Genomic DNA, 22,605 nt, shown 5'->3' with positions numbered 1-22,605 from the left:
AATCATTTCTTCCTTATCCCATTTCCAACAAACCCTGAAAATTTCATCAAAATCTGTCCATAACTTTTTGAGTTATGTTGCACACTAACGAACAGACAAACAAACAAACCCTGGCAAAAACATAACCTCCTTGGCGGAGGTAATAAGCAGAGCAAAGAAATGGAATAAATAACTAAATAAGTTAAAAGTGCAATGTCACTGTTTCTTATTGAGCTCAGTGACGGCGACAGGAACAGCTGTTTTTATAAACGCTGTGTCCTGAACCTGGGACTAAGAACCTCCGTCCAGAGGAAAGGAGCTGAACTTCACCAGGTAAAGGATGGAGTCATTGTTAAGAACTGATGAAGCCATCCTCTGGACCTGTTTAGTGGACAGGGAGGTGGGACAAGACTGGGACTCACCAATCAGGCGACTGGACCATCTGACTGTTTGATTCAGTGAGTTTCTCTGAAACTGAGGTCTGAGTGAACCACGGCACCAGACAAAAAGATGAAACAGACTCAATAAAAGAACGATAAAACAAAGTTCAAATGGTTGGGTCCATGTGGAAGTGTTCCAGTGTTCTAAGGCAGTGGAGGCGCTGATGGTCCTGTTTACACACACATCTGCAGTTTTCACTAAAACTCAGTTTTTCATCAATTATCGTCCCAAAGGTATTTGTCTGATTGCACCTGCTCTATAGTCTGACCTTTAATTACAGTGACTCCGTGCCTGTCCTGTTGTTTTCTAAAATCAATAATCATATCTTTTGTTTTAGATCAGTTCAGGTGAAGGTCGGACTCCTCACACACTGGACCCAGTCATCAGTGACAGGACTGGACTGGTCTGCCCCTCTTTGAGCAGGCTGACAATGACTGAGTCATCAGCATACTTAATGATGCTCCTGTTTTCAGATTCACTCTGACACAGATTTGTGTAGAGAATGTACAATAATGGAGACAGGACACAGCCTTGAGGAGAACCAGTGGAGGAGAACACTGGGTTGGACAGAACCCCATTCATCCTCACTCTTTGGGACCTGTCTGTTAAAAAATCTAAAATCCAGCCAGAAACTCTTTCCATATAAACTCTTATTAGTGGAACCAACACACAATGAAATGGACTGGACTGAACAAATCCAGCTCAGACCCTGGTCTACAGGGTCCACTTGGGTCCGGATCCCTGGTCCTGGTCTTAGTCCCAGTCCCTGGTCTTAGTCCTGGTCCTTGGTCTCTGTCCTGGTCCTGGTCCCTGTCCTGGTCCTGTCCCTGCTCCTGGTCCTTTCCCTGCCCTGGTCCCTGTCCCTGGTCTTCCCTGTCCTGGTTCCTGCTCCTGGTCTCTGTCCTGGTCCTATCCCTGCTCCTGGTCCCTGTCCCTGCTGCTGGTCCTGTCCCTGTCCTGGTCCCTGTCCCTGGTCTTCCCTGTCCTGGTTCCTGCTCCTGGTCCTGTCCTGGTCCCTGCTCCTCGTCCCTGTCCTGGTCCTGTCCCTGCTCCTGGTCCCTGTCCCTGCTCCTGGTCCCTGGTCTTCCCTGTCCTGGTTCCTGCTCCTGGTCTCTGTCCTGGTCCTGTCCCTGCTCCTGGTCCCTGTCCCTGGTCTTCCCTGTCCTGGCTCCTCCCCGCCGGCAGGTGTCACTGCTCCTCCCTCTGTCTGTTTTCACTCCGCCGTTAACTGAGAAGAAGCAGACCCAGGTCCGGTGGTGGTCCGCAGATGGTTCGGTGTTTTCGCCTCAGTTTAAACTAATTAACCTCCTGTTTTGGTCCAGAACTGAGCGGAACCATGGCTCACTTGACCCAGAACCCGGCAGATAAAGAAAGGTGAGTCTGTGTGGAACTACGGTTCGGGTTAGCCTGAGCTAAAGCTAATGCTAACAGTTAGCATCAACAGACTCAGAATACGCATCAGTCAAATGAACCTAATGACTAAAAATCCGGAGGGAAAATCAGTCTTTAAACTGTGTGTCCTGACTGTGAGGGAGACCTGAACCCTAACCCTTTTAATGATTATTTAGTCCACCTTTAGACTATGTTTAATGGTTATTTAGTCCACTTTTAGACATAAATCAGAGGAAAAACACCGTGTTGTGTCCGGATCTGCTGTAGAAAAGCGAAAAAAAGTTAAATCAGTAAAATATAAACAGAACATAAAAACGGAGAAAGCCCGAGGTGTGTGTTTGTGTGTGTGTATATATATGTCAGGGTAGAGACTGCGATCTGGTAGGATCGGCGATTCTACCAGTAGAGACTCCGATCGTAGTCTCTACCAGTAGAAACTCCGATCAGAGTCTCTACTAGTAGAAACTCCAATCCTAACCCCTAACCCCTAACCCTAACCCTTCTACTGGCAGGATCGGAGTTTCTGCCGGTAGAGACTCTGATCGGAGTCTCTACCGGTAGAATCGCCGATCCTACCAGATCGCAGTCTCTACCCTTACATATATATATATATATATATATATATATATATATATATATATATATATATATATATGTAACATTCCACCAGGTTCTAAAGTCGAAACATGAAGTTTGGCCTCTGTCGGCTTCCGTAGACGGAACCCGGAAACATGACGTGGAGGAAAAAAACGAGAGTTGAAAGAGTAAGAAATAAGTTTAAAAAAAGAGTAAGAAATAAGTGGAGTGACTCATAAATGATAGAATATATAATATAATGATATAATAAAATGAAACAAAATAAATAGAGTTTGTGACTAAAACCTGATCAGTGTTGAGTGACGTGTGGAGGAATTAGAATCTGATCAGGATCATTGATCAGAGGAAACAGATGATTGACAAACATAGAACTGGAACTGGAGGAACGAGAACAGAATCAGAACCGAAGGAGACACTGTTAGAACAAACAGAACCAGAATCTGTGGTTTATTGCAAGTTCTTGAATGTTGGGTCCATTTAAACCATGGCTCTGTTCTGTACGGTTCTGTACTGTTCTGTGCAGTTCTGTACGGTTCTGTGCGGTTCTGTACTGCTCTGTGCGGTTCTGTACGGTTCTGTACGGTTCTGTGCGGTTCTGTACTGTTCTGTACTGTTCTGTACGGTTCTGTGCGGTTCTGTACTGTTCTGTGCAGTTCTGTACTGTTCTGTGCGGCTCTGTACTGTTCTGTACGGTTCTGTGCGGTTCTGTACTGTTCTGTGCGGCTCTGTACTGTTCTATGCGGTTCTGTACTGTTCTGTACGGTTCTGTGCGGTTCTGTACTGTCTGTGGGGTTCTGTACTGTTCTGTGCGGCTCTGTACTGTTCTGTGCGGTTCTGTACTGTTCTGTACTGCTCTGTGTGGCTCTGTACTGTTCTGTGCGGTTCTGTACTGTTCTGTGCGGTTCTGTGCAGTTCTGTACTGTTTTGTACTGTTCTGTGCGGCTCTGTACTGTTCTGTGTGGTTCTGTGCCGTTCTGTACTGTTCTGTGTGGCTCTGTACTGTTCTGTGTGGCTCTGTACTGTTCTGTGCGGTTCTGTGCCGTTCTGTACTGTTCTGTGCGGTTCTGTACTGTTCTGTGCCGTTCTGTACTGTTCTGTGCCGTTCTGTACTGTTCTGTGCGGTTCTGTACTGTTCTGTGCGGTTCTGTGCAGTTCCGTACTATTCTGTACTGTTCTGTGTGGTTCTGTACTACAGCTGATGAATAAACAGATCGTTAATGTCTTATTAGGCCCTTTCCCACCAAAAGGCCCAGGAACTTTATTATCAGGAACTTATTTACCAGGAACTTTTTAGGGTAAAAGAGTTCCTGGTAACTGCGTTTCCACCACACCCGAAAGTTCAGGGTAATTTATTCAAATCAGGTTGATGATGTATGAGGAGCAGAACCAGAACCTGTAGTCCAGTTCATGTATGAGGAGCAGAACCAGGACCTGTAGTCCAGTTCATGTATGAGGAGCAGAACCAGAACCTGTAGTCCAGTTCATGTATGAGGAGCAGAACCAGGACCTGTAGTCCAGTTCATGTATGAGGAGCAGAACCAGAACCTGTAGTCCAGTTCATGTATGAGGAGCAGAACCAGGACCTGTCGTCCAGTTCATGTATGAGGAGCAGAACCAGGACCTGTCGTCCAGTTCATGTCCATTCACAAACTAACCTCTAGTTCAATAAAATGACCCAGAACTGAAGTGGACGGGTTGGGTTTAACATTTTACTGGTTGTTGAATCACTGAATCCATCTGGAATAGATTTGAAATGAAGTTAACCATCATTACAAATCTTTAATCTGTATTTAAAAATGGTAGAACATGTGTTTTCAACTTCTCATTCCTTAAACTAAATCACATCTAACTTTCAGTGTGATGGATGGTTCTGTTTCATTTCTATTGTTTTACAGATTTAGTCCAGGTTCAACCTAAAGTCACACACATTTACTCAAATACCTGCATTTAATTCAACTGCAGATTACTGATAAAAGTACTGATACTCATATTTTGATGCCTTGTAAATGAACAGACAGTATTAGGTTAGATTTTTTTTTAATTAAAATTTGAAACAAAACAAAAGATGTCTTGAGATTAAAAGGGAAATAAACATGTGTTCAGGTTCAGGCTTTTGGACCAGGGTCTGGTCCAGCTAGTCCAGGACAGCCGGTCTGGAACTCCATGGTCCTGGTCCCTTTTTCACTTTCCTACAGGAAAAGTAATAAAAATACATAAATGAAAAACAGAACACATGAGGACAGATTCCTACCAGTGTGATGTGTCATGTGACCTGTCTGACCTGGGCTGTTAGGGTCAGGGGTCACATGTCTGACCTGGGCCGTTAGGGTAAGGGGTCACATGTCTGACCTGGGCTGTTAGGGTAAGGGGTCACATGTCTGACCTGGGCCGTTAGGGTTAGGGGTCACATGTCTGACCTGGGCCGTTAGGGTTAGGGGTCACATGTCTGACCTGGGCTGTTAGGGTCAGGGGTCACATGTCTGACCTGGGCCGTTAGGGTAAGGGGTCACATGTCTGACCTGGGCCGTTAGGGTTAGGGGTCACATGTCTGACCTGGGTCGTTAGGGTTAGGGGTCACATGTCTGACCTGGGCCGTTAGGGTCAGGGGTCACATGTCTGACCTGGGCCGTTAGGGTTAGGGGTCACATGTCTGACCTGGGCCGTTAGGGTTAGGGGTCACATGTCTGACCTGGGCCGTTAGGGTCAGGGGTCACATGTCTGACCTGGGCCGTTAGGGTTAGGGGTCACATGTCTGACCTGGGCCGTTAGGGTCAGGGGTCACACGTCTGACCTGGGCCGTTGTAAACAGTAGATGTTGGACCAGGACACAAATGAGCCGCAGGTTCAGAAAAAGAGGCGAGTCCGTCCGCTCCAGTTCAGGTGGAAATCCCAAACATACAGAATAAACCAGTGTTCAGCTCACAGTGACAACATGAATCCAACCAGTTCTGATTTAGGTTTAATGTCAGACTGTTGACTAGTTAGCATTAGCATTAGCATTAGGTTAACTGGACTTCACTGTTGTCTAAACAGCTGATGCCTCTGACTTCTGTTACAGCATGGAACCAACTAAACAGTGAATATTTGTGTCCTATTCAGACCGTTGGTTTGTTCCACAGTCAGATCCACTGTGACCGTTGTGCTCCTTTAGTTTCTTTTAATCCTGCTTAAATTTCTTCTTCTTTTCTCGTATTTCTTTAGGCGTGTGTCTTATATTTGGCTCCGACAGCTTTTACTCGCTCATTTCGTGTCGGCGATTCAAAGTCTGTCTGAATTTCCTCGTCGTCCGTCCACTTGTCATAGCTTCTCTTTCGGTCCATTTTCCGAATTATCTAAATCCAAAGCTTGTGGAAATTAAATGAGTTAAATCTTGGTGGTGAACAGAATGTGTAAATGCTGTCAGTCTAGTCCACCACTCAGCCTTCTCCAGCACACAGCTCCGCCCCTTAAAGTTCCTGGTAACCTGGAAAGTACTACCTCTCTACCAGGAACTTCTCTGGGGTAAATTTGGGGCCAGGGGAGGGTCAGTTACCAGGGTAATTTTCAGTGGAAATGCACCAGGAACTTTGAAAGTTCAGGGTGATACAGAAAGTTCCTGCAAAAGTTCCTGCGGTGGGAAAGGGCCTATGGAGGCTCCGCCCCCAAGAACATGTGACATGATTGGATGAAAAGTTTAGTTTTCTATAAACTGAGCATTTATGATCACTGTAGAAAAACAAACAAACAAACAAACAAATAAATAAATAAATAAAAAAACAGTGTAGAAAAGCTGATGGTAAACAGGTAAAAAATGAAGGTGTGTTAAAGAACATCTGCACCTGTCTGTCAGACTGGAGTTACCGGGGGTTACGCTCCGGTTACCGGGGGTTACCTGATGGAGTCATGGCTGAAGCTGAGTCTTGACTGTGTGTGTGTGTTTCAGGTTCATCTGTGTTTATCCAGTTTACATCAACAGTAAGAAGACACTGGCAGAAGGACGGAGGGTTCCAACAGACAAGGTACATGTTCTAAAGGGTTCCAACAGACAAGGTACATGTTCCAAAAGGTTCTAACAGGCAAGGTACATGTTCTAAAGGGTTCCAACAGACAAGGTACATGTTCTAAAAGGTTCTAACAGGCAAGGTACATGTTCTAAAAGGTTCTAACAGGCAAGGTACATGTTCTAAAAGGTTCTAACAGGCAAGGTACATGTTCCAAAAGGTTCCAACAGACAAGGTACATGTTCTAAAAGGTTCTAACAGGCAAGGTACATGTTCTAAAAGGTTCTAACAGGCAAGGTACATGTTCTAAAGGGTTCCAACAGACAAGGTGCATGTTCTAAAGGGTTCCAACAAACAAAGTACATGTTCTAAAGGGTTCCAACAGACAAGGTACATGTTCTAAAGGGTTCTAACCGACAAGGTTCATGTTCTGACACGTCACATGACGTTGGTCACATGTGGGTCAGGTGATGTTGACGTGTGTGTGTGTGAAGTTTTGCGGTTCTAACGTGTGTAGGTTTTGTTCCTGTTGGAGGAACATGGGAACCAGGCGTGTTCTCAGTCCACAGTCTGAACTGGACCAGGACCGGGTTCCCGTCTGAGGTGGTCCAGGACCAGGTCTGACGGGTGTGTTGTGTTTCAGGCTGTGGAGAACCCGTCGTGTGCAGAGATCAGAGACGTTCTAACGGCCGCAGGGATGAACGTCTACGTGGAAGTAAGTCCTCCACACACATGTGGTACCGGTTCCACCCCTAAGACCTTCTGGTTTCACTCCTACTGTGTGGTACTGGTTCCACCCCTAGAACCTTCTAACCCACTGGTTCCACTCCTACTGTGTGGTACTGGTTCCAAAGGGGGTCCAGACCCCACAGGGGGTCCCGACCCCAGCGTTGAAAACACTGCAGTAATGGAAGCAGTCTCCAGGACTAGTCTCTGGTACTTAAGTTGAGTTGAATCAAGCCGGTACCATGTAGTGGAACCACAGCATTAGAACCAGAACTAGAACCAGAACCCGGCCTCATCCAACTGTGTGTTTCAGAACAAGATGCATCCCAGAGAGTGGAACCGAGACGTCCAGTTCAGAGGCCGAGTCCGGGTCCAGATCAAAGAAGCCGACGGGACTCCGTGTCAGGATAAGTTCACCTCCCGTAAGTAGAACCCCAGGTAGAACCCGGGTCTGGATCAGAACCCGCAGTCAGGACTGAGCCATGGCCACCGTACCACACCGCACCACACAACACCACACCACGTCGGACCAGACAACACCACGCTACACCACACCGCACCACACCACACCGCACCGCACCGTCTGTTTGGATCTTCACCTCATCTCCTCATGTTCTCCATGTCTCCTCCTTGTATTCTCCTTATATACTCCTCATGTTCTCATAGTTTCTTTATAAACTCCTCGTGTTCTCAGGTTCTCCTCATGTTCCACCTGTTCCAGGTAGAGACGTGATGTTCTATGTGGCGGAGATGATCCCCAAACTGAAAACTAGAACCCAGAAAAGTGGTGGAGGAGATATGAGCAGTCAGCAGAACGAAGGAGGGAAGAAGAGCAAGAAGAAGAAGAAATAGAACCCAACCGACGGAACTGCCAGGTCCGTGGAACCGCTGGGTCCATGTAACCGCCGGGGCGGGTCCGTGGAACTTTTGGGTCCGTGGAACCACTAGAGCCCGTGGACCCACTGGGTCCGTGGAACCGCTGGGTCCATGTGGAACCACTAGAGCCTGTGGACCCACCGGGTCCGTGGAACCTGTTCTATGTGAGTGTGTCCATGTTCATCTGGTTTCATCCATCATTTGTTGTGTTTTCTCTGAAACAACGTCATGTCAGTAAATGAACCAGCGTTCCTGTGGTTCTATTAAGGAAAACATGGAGAACGTCCACGTTCCATGCTGTGTTAGTCTGTGAACTGTCGAGAATCAACCTGAATAAAGGCTTCGTTCCTCAGCTTCATCTGGAGTGGGTTCTGTTTGTTCTATGACTGTTCTGCTGTATTTGTCAGGACCAGAGTAAACATGTTCTGATACAGAAGGAATTTATGGAAAAGAACCTTCATGTTCCACTGCTTTAGAACCTCTGTCATTTAAAGGTCCCGTATTATGCTATTTTTCAGTCACGTTATATAGGTCTCAGAAGCCCAAAAACATAGTATTTTAGTTTGTTCGCCCCAAAATCCTCCTTTTTTCGGAGTTTCAGCGGTCGAAAAAGTCCCTCTCACCAGCCCTCCTCAGAACAGGCTGTTTCTGGGCCTGCTTCCAGGTATGCAAATGAACGCATCTGTCCACGCCCACTCCCCCTCCCCTCTCTGGGAGAGGACGCGGCTTCCGCTAGCGGTACTACGCGCTAATGTTGACTGAAGCCATGGCTCTCTCGTCTACAATACACACGTCTCAGACAGAACGTCTTTCCAAACACTGGCTTTTTTGCCTTGAGGCGTGATTGAGCCCCGACGGAAAACGGCGGTGTTGTGTCGGGTTCGTGGACCTGACACGGAAAGACGCCTGCCGCCACTAATGCAGGCAGCTACTAACAAGCTTGATGCTAACTATACTGATGCCAACCACAAAAGGCCCGTGTTCAAAGTAGTTCTGTTGGATGTCTCTTGATATTATCAGCTCTTGCATGTTAACGGGGACGCAAACGTTAGCAGCAGTAACCGAGCTATGTTAGCTGCCATGCTAACGTCAGACGTACACATTAACAACCACCCGCTTATCCGTAATCTAGGGTTATGCAGTAAAGATACAAAAAATGATAAGAACTTACATCTCCCACACTTGGACTTGGGTCACGAAGCGTTGGTACTGCGTCCTTCTTGATTCGGAGTCTTTGTGCTAAGCCGCAGCTGTATGGGCCCATGTTAAAAAAACACTCGTCCATGAAATGCCGGGCACACACATACAAGCGTTTGGGAATGTTGTTTGGTACATGACCATCACAGATATAATCCAGCCACTTTTTATGGAGAGGCTCGGAAGTGGGGAGCAAAAATAAACTATTGTGTTGGTGTGTGCAGCCAACAACACCACAACTTGCGTGTCTCGCCTTCGCCATGTTTGTTGTCCAAGAGGTACTTTGCCAGGGCGGGGCTCGCTTTGCCAGGGTGGGGGCACAGTCAGGGGGAGGAGTTAAATCCGCTTATGTCGTCATAAACGGAGCCAACTCAAACTCGGTCGTTTGAGCATTTTCACAACATGTGGTGCAGCAAGGCAGGGAGGAAACAGACAGTTTTCAAATTCCAACCTCATAATGAGGCTACTGCAACACACACCACTATAAGAAAACTGTCACAAAGTGAGATTTGCATAATACGGGACCTTTAAAGCACTCATATGTTCTTCCTTTTCCCTCGTTTCTCTGTGGTCTGCATAAACTGTCAGTACTCTGCCTGGGTCTGAATTCTGCATTCACCTCCACAGGTCCACCTTCAACTCTATTTCTGAATACTGACACCAGGTGGTGAAGGTGGTTTGGAGCGCTGGCCCTTTAAATGCACATGAGACATTTCAGGCCCCGCCCCCTCCAAGAGATTGGCTGTGCTGCTCTGTCCCGTTCAAAGGTGGGCGGGGACATGTTTTCCACCAGCATTTTTTACCATATGCCTTGAAAAATCCCCTTCACACCCCAATTACAACCAATTAATTAAGTGTTTTAATACAAAAATAAAAAGATTTAGTCACCTGTGGAATGGACTGTACAGAAAAAACACCAACATATTTTAACTATATCAGTTATATTAGTTAAATTAGTTATATTAGGATGTGAAGTTCACTGATGAACTGTTTTGTCGCAAACATAAATCCGTTGGGAATGTGTCGTAAACCGGCTCGGTTTAGGGGTTGGGGTTATCGTAAACAGGTTTAGGGGTTGGGGTTTTCGTAAACAGGTTTAGGGGTTGGGGTTATCGTAAACAGGTTTAGGGGTTGGGGTTTTCGTAAACAGGTTTAGGGGTTGGGGTTTTCGTAAACAGGTTTAGGGGTTGGGGTTATCGTAAACCGGTTTAGGGGTTGGGGTTATCGTAAACAGGTTTAGGGGTTGGGGTTATCGTAAACAGGTTTGGGGTTTTCGTAAACAGGTTTAGGGGTTGGGGTTTTCGTAAACAGGTTTAGGGGTTGGGGTTATCGTAAACAGGTTTAGGGGTTGGGGTTATCGTAAACAGGTTTAGGGGTTGGGGTTATCGTAAACAGGTTTGGGGTTTTCGTAAACAGGTTTAGGGGTTGGGGTTTTCGTAAACAGGTTTAGGGGTTGGGGTTATCGTAAACAGGTTTAGGGGTTGGGGTTATCGTAAACAGGTTTAGGGGTTCGGGTTATCGTAAACCCAGTCAATGCTGATCAAACATTGGTGAGTCTCTCATTACCGTACCACCGTAAACGCACCATGTCGCCTGTTTACACGGTTACTAAGCAACGCTTCTGTTCCGGACGCGCAGGGATCCGGATCGGACCAGCTCAGAGTGCACATGTCCGGTTCTGTCGTGAGTCGGACCCGGGCCCCGGTGGCCTTCGGGCGGAGGGCGGTACCGCGGCTGTTCGAGGAGCTCCGGGACCCGGACCCAGAGCGGAGGATCCGGACCCTGAACTCACTCTGCGACCTGGTCCACGACCCGGAGCGGCTCTACCAGACCGTGACGGGAGGTAAGACACGGATCCGGAGGCGGATCCGGTTCTACGGGACTCTGGTCCGGGATCAGTGGAACCGGTTCAATGAGTTTTTAAAAGAAATGGATCCGATTAGCTTTATTTAATTTATTATAATTAATATATTAAGAGATTGTTATAAATAATAAATTCAGTCTATTATATTTGGATCTATGGATCTCCTTGGTATTTATTCACAGATTCGGACTTTTCCCCTCAAATATAGAAACTGGATTGTTTTTTTTGTTTTTTGTTTTTTAGTTCTGACTGGTTTGTTTCTGTCCTTTGGGATGTTTTCCTGCAGGTTTTATGGATCAGATCCAAGTTTTATTAAAGGATGAAAATCAAGCGGTCCGAAGGAAAACCTGTGAACTGCTGCACCTGCTGACGTCACACAGCCTGGGCAGGTAAATATACTGGAAATATAAATGAAATATATATGAAATTTACTGGAAATATACTGGAAATGTGCTGGAAATATATATAAAATATATGGTAAATATACTGGAAACATATTTGAAATATACTGGAAATGCAGTGGAAATATACTGAAAATAAACTGAAAATATACAGGAAATATATATGAAATATACTGGAAATGTACTGAAAATATATATGAAATATACGGTGAATATACTGGAAATATATATGAAATATACAGTAAATATACTGGAAATATATATAAAATATACAGTAAATATACTGGAAATGTACTGGAAATATATATGAAATATATGGCAAATATACCGGAAATATATATGAAATATACTGGAAATATATATGAAACATACTGAAAATATACTGGAAATATATATGAAATATAGTGGAAATATACTTAAAATATACTGGAAATATATATGAAATATACTGGAAATATACTGGAAATATATGGAATATATTGGAAATATACTAGAAAAATACTGGAAATATACTGGAAATATATATGAAACATATGGGAAATATACTGGAAATATTTATGAAATATACTGGAAACATACTGGAAATATATGTGAAATATACTGGAAATATACTGGAAATATATTTGTAAAATACTGGAAATGTACTGGAAATATACGGTAAATATACTGGAAATATGCTGAAAATACAATGTAAATATAATTGTAATACAACATAAATATACTTGAAATACATTGGAAATATATTGGAAATACACAAAAACTGAGAGCTGAGATGTAAAATTGAAAGAATAAACAACAGATAAACAACAGTCTGTTGTTTGTCTGTCTGTTTCTTGTTTATCTGCTTGTTGATGTATTGTTTTTGCTTTTCCTGGTTGTTGTTGACCTTTTTATTATGTTTTGTTGACTTTTCTGTGGCCTCAGACAGTCCCTCCTGGTGTCATCTCTGGTGTCCCCGTTGTCTCAGTTGTTGGACGACCCTTCAGGTTCCTGTCGAACCAGCATCCACCGAGTCCTGAACAGACTGGCTCTGCTGCCCGCAGGTAAAAAACCACAGGTAAACAACCACAGGTAAACAACAACAACCACCACAATGACCACAACAACAGCAATGACTGCAACAACCCTTTGGTCCACTGGGGTAGACCCTAACCCTTTGGTCCACTGGGGTAGACCCTAGCCCTAACCCTTTGGTCCACCGGGGTTGACCCTAACCCTTTGGTCCACTGGGGTAGACCCTAACCCTTTGGTCCACCGGGGTTGACCCTAACCCTTTGGTCCACCGGGGTTGACCCTAACCCTAACCCTTTGCTCCACTGGGGTAAACCCTAACCCTTTGGTCCACCTGGGTAGACCCTAACCCTAACCCTTTGGTCCACTAGGGTAAACCCTAACCCCTTGTCCACCGGGGAAGACCCTAACCCTTTGGTCCACTGGGGTAAACCCTAACCCTTTGGTCCACCAGGGTAGACCTTAACCTTAACCCTTTGGTTCACTGGGGTAAACTGTAACCCTTTGGTTGACCGGGGTAGACCCTAACCCTAACCCTTTGGTTGACCGGGGTAGACCCTAACCCTAAACCTTTGGTCCACTGGGGTAAACCCTAACCCTTTGGTCCACCGGGGTAGACCCTAACCCTTTGGTCCACTGAGATAAACCCTAACCCTTTGTCCACCGGGGCAGACCCTAACCCTTTGGTCGACCGGGGTAGACCCTAACCCTAACCCTTTGCTCCACTGGGGTAAACCCTAACCCTTTGGTCCGCCTGGGTAGACCCTAACCCTAACCCTTTGGTCCACTAGGGTAAACCCTAACCCCTTGTCCACCAGGGAAGACCCTAACCCTTTGGTCCACTGGGGTAAACCCTAACCCTTTGGTCTACCGGGGTAGACCCTTACCCTAACCCTTTGGTCTACTGGGGTAAACCCTAACCCTTTGGTCCACCGGGGTAGACCCTTACCCTAACCCTTTGGTCCACTGGGGTAAACCCTAACCCTTTTGTCCACTGGGGTAAACCCTAACCCTTTGGTCCATTGGGGTAGACCCTAACCCTGACCCTTTGGTCCACTGGGGTAAACCCTAACCCTTTAGTCCACTGGGGTAGACCCTTACCCTAACCCTTTGGTCCACTGGGGTAAACCCTAACCCTTTGGTCCACCAGGGTAGACCCTAACCTTAACCCTTTGGTTCACTGGGGTAAACCATAACCCTTTGGTTGACCGGGGTAGACCCTAACCCTAACCCTTTGGTTGACCGGGTTAGACCCTAACCCTAAACCTTTGGTCCACTGGGGTAAACCCTAACCCTTTGGTCCACCTGGGTAGACCCTAACCCTTTGGTCCACTGAGGTAAACCCTAACCCTTTGTCCACCGGGGCAGACCCTAACCCTTTGGTCGACCGGGGTAGACCCTAACCCTAACCCTTTGGTCCGCTGGGGTAAACCCTAACCCTTTTGTCCACTGGGGTAAACCCTAACCCTTTGGTCCGCTGGGGTAGACCCTAACCCTGACCCTTTGGTCCACTGGGGTAAACCCTAACCCTTTAGTCCACTGGGGTAGACCCTTACCCTAACCCTTTGGTCCACTGGGGTAAACCCTAACCCTTTGGTCCACCAGGGTAGACCTTAACCTTAACCCTTTGGTTCACTGGGGTAAACTGTAACCCTTTGGTTGACCGGGGTAGACCCTAACCCTAACCCTTTGGTTGACCGGGGTAGACCCTAACCCTAAACCTTTGGTCCACTGGGGTAAACCCTAACCCTTTGGTCCACCGGGGTAGACCCTAACCCTTTGGTCCACTGAGGTAAACCCTAACCCTTTGTCCACCGGGGCAGACCCTAACCCTTTGGTCGACCGGGGTAGACCCTAACCCTAACCCTTTGGTCCGCTGGGGTAAACCCTAACCCTTTGATCCACCAGGGTAGACCCTAACCCTAACCCTTTGGTCCACTGGGGCAAACCCTAACCCTTTGGTCCACCGGGGTAGACCCTAACCCTAACCCTTTGGTCCACCGGGGTAGACCCTAACCCTAACCCTTTGGTCCACTGGGGTAGATCCTAACCCTGGGGGCGATCAAAAGCCCACCCCTAACCTCCTCCTTTCACCAGTGAAAACCATCCAGACCGGGTCCACATTCTGTTGGTATTTGTTGGTACCAGTGTCTTCAGAATCGTAGGTGTGGTGTGTTTGTTTTGTTTACCTGTGTGTTTTATTACTCATTAATTCATTCGTTTGCTTGTTTTGTTTATTTATTTGATTTCTTTACTCATTCATTTGTTTGTTTGTTTTGTTTATTTATTTGGTTTGTTTACTCATTCATTTGTTTGTTTGTTTGTTTGTTTTGTTTATTGATTTGTTTTGTTTACTCATTCATTTGTTTCTTTGTTTTGTTTATTTATTTGATTTCTTTACTCATTCATTTGTTTGTTTGTTTTGTTTATTTATTTGGTTTGTTTACTCATTCATTTGTTTGTTTGTGTGTTTGTTTATTTGTTTTGTTTACTCATTCATTTGTTTGTTTGTTTTGTTGTGTCCCTCCTGTTTCCTGTTGGTGGTGCGTTCAGGTGCACAGGCTCTTCTGCCTCTGGTTCCCAAACTGATGCAGAAGCTGAAGGAGGACCAGGAGGACCAGGAGGAGGAGCTGGTCCTCCTTCTGTCCACCCTCAGCTCCTGTTGTCGTAGTGACGCTGTTCCTGCTCTGTCATTGGACGGCGTCGCTCTGCTCCGACACAAACTAGAACATCAACGCACAGAAGTTCGAAGGAACGCAGCAGGAACCATGAAGGAACTGAGGTAGAGAACCGGAGAACGCCTGTACACACTGCACAAATACACACACAAGTACACACACAAATACACACACAAATACACAACAAGTACACACATAAGTACTCAAGTACACACACATCTACACAACAAGAACACACACAAGTACATACACAACTGCACATCAAGTACACACATGAATACACAACAAGTACACATGTTCCTCATGTTCTCCTCATGTTCTCTTTATGTTCTCCTCATGTTTTCCTCATGTTTTCTTCATGTTCTCCTCATGTTCTCTTTATGTTCTCCTCATGTTTTCCTCATGTTTTCTTCATGTTCTCCTCATGTTTTCTTCATGTTCTCCTCATGTTCTCTTTATGTTCTCCTCATGTTCTTCAGTGTTCCACTGGAAGGGAAGCGTCAGATCTGTGAGGAGGCGGTCATTCCGGTTCTCGCTGCTCTGTTATTGGATGAGGACCTGGAGGTCCAGACCAACTCTGCAGGAACTATCATGAACACTGTGATCCTCACTGAAGGTGAACCTAGAACCCTCAGAACCCAGTAGAACACACAGAACCCAATGGAACCCACAAAACCCAATAGAACACCCAGAACCCAATAGAACACACAGAACCCAGTAGAACACCCACAAACCAGTAGAACACCCACAACCCAATAGAACACACAGAACCCAATAGACCACCCAAAACCCAATAGAACACCCAGAACCCAATAGAACACACAGAACCCAATAGAACCCACAGAACCCAATAGAACACCCAGAACCCAATAGAACCCACAGAACCCAGTAGAACACCCAGAACCCAATAGAACACACAGAACCCAATAGACCACCCAAAACCCAATAGAACACACAGAACCCAATAGAACACCCACAACCAAGTAGAACACACAGAACCCAATGGAACCCACAGAACCCAATAGAACACCCACAACACAATAGAACACTCAGAACTCAATAGAAACACACAGAACCCAATAGAACACCCAGAGCCCAATAAAACACCCACAACACAATAGAGCACCCAGAACCCAATAGAACACACAGAACCTAATAGAACACCCACAACTCAGTAGAACACCCACAACCCAACAGAACACACAGAACTCAATAGAACACCCACAACACAATAGAACACCCAGAACCCAATAGAATACACAGAACCTAATAGAACATCCACAACCCAACAGAACACACAGAACTCAGTCGAACACCCTAACCCTTTCTGTCTTAAATGTCTTTAAGTGTAAAATATCATTAACTTTAAATCTTCGTCTTTTTTGCATTTCATTGGCTGATGATGGATACTCCGCTCTGATTGGATCATGATTGATACTCTGCTCTGATTGGATGTTCCTCTTCAGGTAAACGTCAGGTTCTGGATCTGGACGTTGTCCCGGTTCTTCTGGACCTGGTGTCTAAACAGGACCAGGACCAGAACCAGGACCAGGAGGTCTGGATCAGGAGGCGGTCTCTGATCCTGTTCTGTCTGAGGACTCTGACTTCTGTGGCTGAAGCTCCAGAAGGACGGGTCCTCCTGCTGGACCAGGTCCCTCTGCTGGTCCACCAGACCCAGGAGGACCAGGACCAGGAGGTCCGACGGGCTGCCAAGACCGCCCTGAGGGTGGTCACCTGGACCCCCTGAGACAGACCACTACCTGGACCCCCTGAGACAAACTGGACCACCACCTGAACCCTCTGAGACAGACCAGACCACCATCTGGACCCCCTGAGACAGGCTGGACCACCACCTGGACCCCCTGAGACCACCTAACCACCAACTGGACGCCCTGAGACTGGACCACCACCTGGACCCCCTGAGACCACCTAACCATTAAATCCAACCTGATCCATGTCTGGTTTGTTCATTGGTTTAGTTTCAAAATAAAATCATAAAAACTAAATTTCTGGCTGTTTTTACATTTTCTTCTCTTTGAAACAAAACTGTAAAAACCTTAAACTTAAAATGAACCACCGGACCGTTTGTTGTTAATCTGTGGAACGGGTTAAGGGGGTTAGGGTTAGGGTTTGTGCAGCCATTGTAGATTAAAGCAGAGACACTTTCCATGACTTTGATCAAACTCATCAGCTCAACCAAACCCTAATGAATGAATGAACCCCCCAACTCTAATGAATGAATGAACCCTCTAACCCTAACATGGATTCAAACCAAACTGATTCTGTTTTTATTTAGTTTTCATTAATTAATAATTAATAAAAACACCATTTAGTTCAATTCAGTCATTTTCTCATTTGTTGTTTGCGGAGGCGTTTTTTTTACCCCGCCCCTCCTCCTCTCGTCCAATCAGAGTGGAGTGTTCCAGAGAGAGCGAGAGAGGTGGTGGAGAGACGCAGACTCAGACTGTCACGCGCACAGACGCACATTCCGCCGGTGAGTCCGTGGAAGGGGATCTGGACTCAGAACCGGAACCGGCTCAGGTAGAACCCACCTGGACCCGGTGTGTGTTGGGTGTGTGTGTGTGTTCGGTTTGTGTGTGTGTTCGGTTTGTGTGTCCGTGTTCTTTTGTGAGTTGGATCCATGCCGGTCCTGTTCAGCAGAACTGGGTCCCGCCGGATGTAGACCTGGTTCGTCCAGTTCCTGGTCCGTCCTAGTCCTGGTGTTCTGCGGTGTCTGGTCCGTTCTTTCGCCGCCGCTGCTCGACCTTGTCCGGGGATGAGGCGGTGTGGTACCCGGCCTGCGGAGCTCCGCGGTGGTGCACAGAGACTGAGGGTCCCGGTCCTGGCCCCGGTACTGGTTCCGGTTCCTGGTCCCCGTGCGGGTACTGAGTTCTTGTGTCATTATGTAAGAGCGGGATGATGATGATGATGATGAGCCTGAGTGGAGGAGAGAGAGAGGAGGAGGATTAAAGGAAGATTTATGTAACACACACACACACACACACACACACACACACACACACACACACACACACATATATACACACACACAGATACACGCACACACACACACACACACACAGATACACGCACACACACACACAGATACACACAGACACACACAGAGATATATACACACACACACACACACACACACACACACACACACACACACACACACACACACACATCCTCAAATCCATGTCCAGCTCAGACATTCAACATCTGCCAACTGGACTACAGATCTATGCCCTACAGATCTATGGACTACAAATCTATGGACTACACATCTATACCCTTCAGATCTATGGACTACAAATCTATGGACTACAGATCTATGGACTACAGCTGTATGGACTACAAATCTATGCCCTACAGATCTATCGACTACAAATCTATACCCTACAAATCTATGCCCTACAGATCTATCGACTACAAATCTATACCCTACAGATCTATGGACTACAGCTCTATGGACTACAGCTCTATGGACTACAGATCTATGGACTGCAAATCTATGGACTACAGATCTATGCCCTACAGATCTATGGACTACAGTCACTGATTTCAAGTTGTGCACTTTTTGTTGTAATTGCTGTAACTGTTGTGTAGTTGTTGTTGTGGTTGTGTAGTTGTTGTGGGTGTGTAGTTATTGTGGTTGTGTAGTTGTGGTTCTGTAATTGTTACTATGGTTGTGTGGTTGTGTAGTTGTTGTTGTGGTTGTGTAGTTGTTATTGTGGTTGTGTACTTGTTATTGTGGCTGTGTAGTTGTTGTTTAGTTGTGGTTGTGTAGTTGTAATTGTGGTTGTGTACTTGTTACTGTGGCGTAGTAGTTGTTGTTGTGGTTATGTAGTTGTTTTGGTTGTGTAGTCGTTGTGGTTGTGTAGTTGTTGTGGTTGTGTAGTTGTTGTGGTTGTGTAATTGTTGTGGTTGTGTAGTTGTTGTAGTGGTTGTGTAGTTGTAGTTGTGGTTGTGGAACTGTTGTGGTTTTGTAGTTGTTGTGTAGTTATTATTGTGGTTGTGTTGTTGCGGTTGTGTAGTTGTTGTGTAGTTGTGGTTGTGTAGTTGTTGTGTAGCTGTTGTTGTTGTGGTTGTGTAGTTGTGGTTGTGTAGTTGTTGTGGTTGTGTAGCTGTTGTTGTGTAGTTGTTGTGGTTTGGGAGTTGTTGTTGTGTAGCTGTTGTTGTTGTGTAGTTGTTGTGGTTGTGTAGTGGTTATTGTGGTTGTGTAGTTGTTGTTATGTTGCTGTGGTTGTGTAGTTGTTGTGGTTGTGTAGTTGTTATTGTGGTTTTGTAGCTGTTGTTGTTGTGTAGTTGTTGTGGTTGTGTAGTTTTTCTTGTGGTTGTGTAGCTGTTGTGGTTGTCGTTGGGTAGTTGTATAGTTGTTGTGGTTGTGTAGTTTTTCTTGTGGTTGTGTAGTTGTTGTGGTTGTCGTTGGGTAGTTGTATAGTTGTTGTGGTTGTGTAGTTTTTCTTGTGGTTGTGTAGTTGTTGTGGATGTGTAGTTGTTGTTGTGTAGTCTTGGTTGTGTACTGGTTGTTGTGGTTGTGTAGTTGTTATTGTGGTTGTGTAGTTGTTGTTGTGGTTGTATAGTTGTTGTTGTGATTGTGTAGTTGTTATTGTGGTTGTGTAGTTGTTGTGGTTGTGTATTTGTTGTGGTTGTGTAGTTGTTGTGGTTGTGTAGTTGTTGTGGTTGTGTAGTTGTGGTGGTTGTGTTGTTCTGGTTGTGTAGCTGTTGTTGTGGTTGTGTAGTTGTGTAGTTGTCGTTCTGGTTGTGTAGCTGTTGTTGTGGTTGTGTAGTTGTGTAGTTGTTGTTGTGGTTGTGTAGTTGTGGTTTTGCAGTTCTTGTTGTGGTTGTGTAGTTGTGGTTGTGTAGTTGTTGGGTCTGGGTTCTGTGGGTCTGGTTCTGGTCTGGGTTCTGTGGTTCTGGTTCTGGTCTGGGTTCTGTGGGTCTGGTTCTGGTCTTGTTGTGATTCTGCTGATACAGTAACAGATGAACCATGTCTCCCTGGAGGTGAGGGGAGATGTGTTGTCATGGAAACAGTAAAAACAAGTAGATAGTGATGAGTGATTGAAGCATTGACTGTCACTGTGGAAACAAGAGCAGAGGTCAAAGGTCACAGTGTGGAGAACATCTGGCATGAAAACAGAGCCAGAACAAAACAGAACTAGAACAAGCAGAACCAGAACACAGGGTTGTTTTGTTTAAACTCTGAGTGTTTGAACCCTGAGACGACAAACACAGGGAAGTCAAACCCTGACTCTGTCACCACGGTAACAGACTGAGTCTGTCACCACGGTAACCCACTGAGTCTATCACCACGATAACTCAGTCCATGAACATAAGCTGCTCGCTGGCAGGTTTTCATGCAGAAACCTGATCCACAGATCCTGATCCACAGATCCTGATCCACAGATCCTGATCCACAGATCCTGATCCGCAGATCCTGATCCGTAAATCCTTGGCGTAGACCCAGTGTAGCCTGTTTATGTAGGAGGGCGTTTCTCCTAACAGATCCAGCCCTTATCTCAGAGTGCAGCAGGGGCTGATGGGAACTGATGGGGGGTGGGGGGGGGGGGGGCTGATGGTGCAGAACTGAGGCTTAGTTGCTGCTGAGGATGACGTGGTTTGGACGTGTTGTGTTTGTATTTGTTTGTATGAATGTTAAAGGTGGTGAAGTGGTGGATGGAACAGGTGGGCGGAGCTTCACTCACAACACTGTTTGGTCTCCACACACTGAGCTCAGAGCAGCTGAAGGTCAGTTCAATAGAGTAGAATGAGTTAGGGTAAGGGTTAGGGTTAGGCTAACCCTAACCCTAACCCTAACCCTAACCCTAACCCTACATGGAATGGTCTGTGAAACAAGGAAATAGGAACAGGAGAGGTTAAGGAGGAGAGAAGGAAAGGACCCAAGGAAAACAGAGAAGGAGAGAAGGAAAGGACAGAAGGAGACAGAGAAGGAGAGACTGGAGGAGATGATGTTCAAAGAGGTTCACTGTGAATCTGAACTAAAGCCAAACATGTGAACATGTTTGTTTGTTTTTTAACGTGAACATGTTCCACGTTGTGTCAGCCAATGACTGCAGCTGTTACCATGGCGATTTCAGAGTGGGTGTGGTCACATGTGTGTGGGCTAAGATAAGAACACAGCAACAAACAAACACATGAAACAGAGTTAGAGATGAACCTGAATGAGACCCAAACTGAGAACCTGAATGAGAACTGAACTGAGAACCTGATGGAACCCATGTCTTACACGTGAGTGGATGAAAAGGAGCGTTTATAGAGTAGAACCTTTAAATATCAGAATGTTTACAAGGTAGAACCTTTAAACATCAGAACATTTATAGAGTAGAACCTTTAAAAATCAGAACATTTACAGAGTAGAACCTTTAAATATCAGAACGTTTACAGAGTAGAACCTTTAAATGTCAGAACGTTTATAGAGTAGAGTCTTTAAATATCAGAACATTTACAGAGTAGAACCTTTAAACATCGGAACGTTTATAGAGTAGAGCCTTTAAATATCAGAACGTTTACAGAGTAGAACCTTTAAACATCAGAACATTTATAGAGTAGAACCTTTAAATATCAGAACATTTATAGAGTAGAGCCTTTACATATCAGAACGTTTACCGAGTAGAACCTTTAAATATCAGAACGTTTACAGAGTAGAACCTTTATACATCAGAACATTTGTAGAGTAGAACCTTTAAATATCAGAATGTTTATAGAGTAGAACCTTTAAACATCAGAACGTTTATAGAGTAGAACCTTTAAACATCAGAATGTTTATAGAGTAGAATCTTTAAATATCAGAACGTTTCAATGGTGGAACATCAGACCTGGTTCAGAGTGGTTTTAGACTCAGTGTGTGTTGGTGGTCCAGTCCGGTCCCGGCAGCCCCCCCCCCCCATCCCAGTTTGGGTCAGTGCTGTGGATGTAATGGATGGGTCTGGTTCTGGGTCTGGGTGTGGGTCTGGTTCTGTATGGAACCAGTGACTGGAACTAACCACATCCCAAACCCGTGGTACCTGAATGCATCACAGTCGGCCGCAGCAGGAGGCCTTCACTGACTGAGGACCCAGACCTGGTCTTCATTCTAGACCCAGACCTGGTACTCATTCCAGACCCAGACCTGATCCTCATTCCAGACCTGGTCTTCATTCTAGACTCAGACCTGGTCTTCATTCTAGACCCAGACCTGGTCTTCACTCCAGACCCAGATCTGGTCTTCATTCCAGACCCAGACCTGGTCTTCATTCCAGACCCAGACCTGGTCTTCATTCTAGACCCAGACCTGATCCTCATTCCAGACCCAGACCTGGTCTTCATTCCAGACCCAGACCTGGATGTGGTCCCATGTAGACCCTCCTCTTCTTCTGTTCAGGTTCTCTTCTACTCAACCAGCTGCTGAAAGGCATCCTGGGAGATGGAGTCAATCCCAGAGTCGCAGAGCAGGCTGT

General features: G+C 45.8%; 3 protein-coding genes across 17 annotated transcripts in view; all 3 read left to right on the top strand.

Moving 5' to 3' along the window:
* Positions 1-1,638: 1,638 nt before the first annotated feature.
* On the top strand, positions 1,639-8,349 carry srp19 (signal recognition particle 19). 4 transcript variants are annotated; one of them, XM_030130337.1, is made up of 6 exons: positions 1,639-1,794; positions 6,332-6,407; positions 7,033-7,104; positions 7,429-7,537; positions 7,810-8,013; positions 8,120-8,131. In XM_030130337.1, the coding sequence occupies exons 1-5, from the start codon at positions 1,757-1,759 to the stop codon at positions 7,965-7,967; spliced, it is 453 nt and encodes a 150-aa protein (XP_029986197.1). In that variant the 5' UTR covers positions 1,639-1,756; the 3' UTR covers positions 7,968-8,013; positions 8,120-8,131. The 4 variants fall into 4 exon arrangements, with proteins under 4 accessions (XP_029986197.1, XP_029986199.1, XP_029986196.1 ...); XM_030130339.1 differs by having other exon boundaries at positions 7,837-8,349; XM_030130336.1 differs by having other exon boundaries at positions 7,810-8,349.
* Positions 8,350-9,765: 1,416 nt separating this feature from the next.
* On the top strand, positions 9,766-16,886 carry rsph14 (radial spoke head 14 homolog). Its single transcript, XM_030130328.1, has 7 exons — positions 9,766-9,955; positions 10,827-11,031; positions 11,339-11,441; positions 12,378-12,496; positions 15,018-15,246; positions 15,622-15,758; positions 16,683-16,886. The coding sequence occupies exons 1-7, from the start codon at positions 9,887-9,889 to the stop codon at positions 16,757-16,759; spliced, it is 939 nt and encodes a 312-aa protein (XP_029986188.1). The 5' UTR covers positions 9,766-9,886; the 3' UTR covers positions 16,760-16,886.
* A 704-nt stretch (positions 16,887-17,590) lies between these two features.
* LOC115416527 (dematin-like) overlaps positions 17,591-22,605 on the top strand; it is a 29,589-nt gene continuing 24,574 nt past the window's right edge. For 3 of the 12 annotated variants that reach the window (XM_030130325.1, XM_030130318.1, XM_030130313.1), the window contains exon 1: positions 21,171-21,397. The gene's annotated coding sequence lies outside the window, so the exon portion shown is untranslated. Of the gene's footprint in view, positions 17,704-21,167; positions 21,398-22,605 lie in introns of those variants that run through there. The other 9 variants (XM_030130317.1, XM_030130314.1, XM_030130316.1 and 6 more) reach the window with 7 other exon arrangements.

This window comes from Sphaeramia orbicularis, unplaced genomic scaffold, assembly GCF_902148855.1.
Source record: "Sphaeramia orbicularis unplaced genomic scaffold, fSphaOr1.1, whole genome shotgun sequence".
Lineage (NCBI taxonomy): Eukaryota > Metazoa > Chordata > Actinopteri > Kurtiformes > Apogonidae > Sphaeramia > Sphaeramia orbicularis.
The sequence above is the reverse complement of the archived record's forward strand: the minus strand, read 5'-3'. Positions and strand labels throughout refer to the sequence as shown.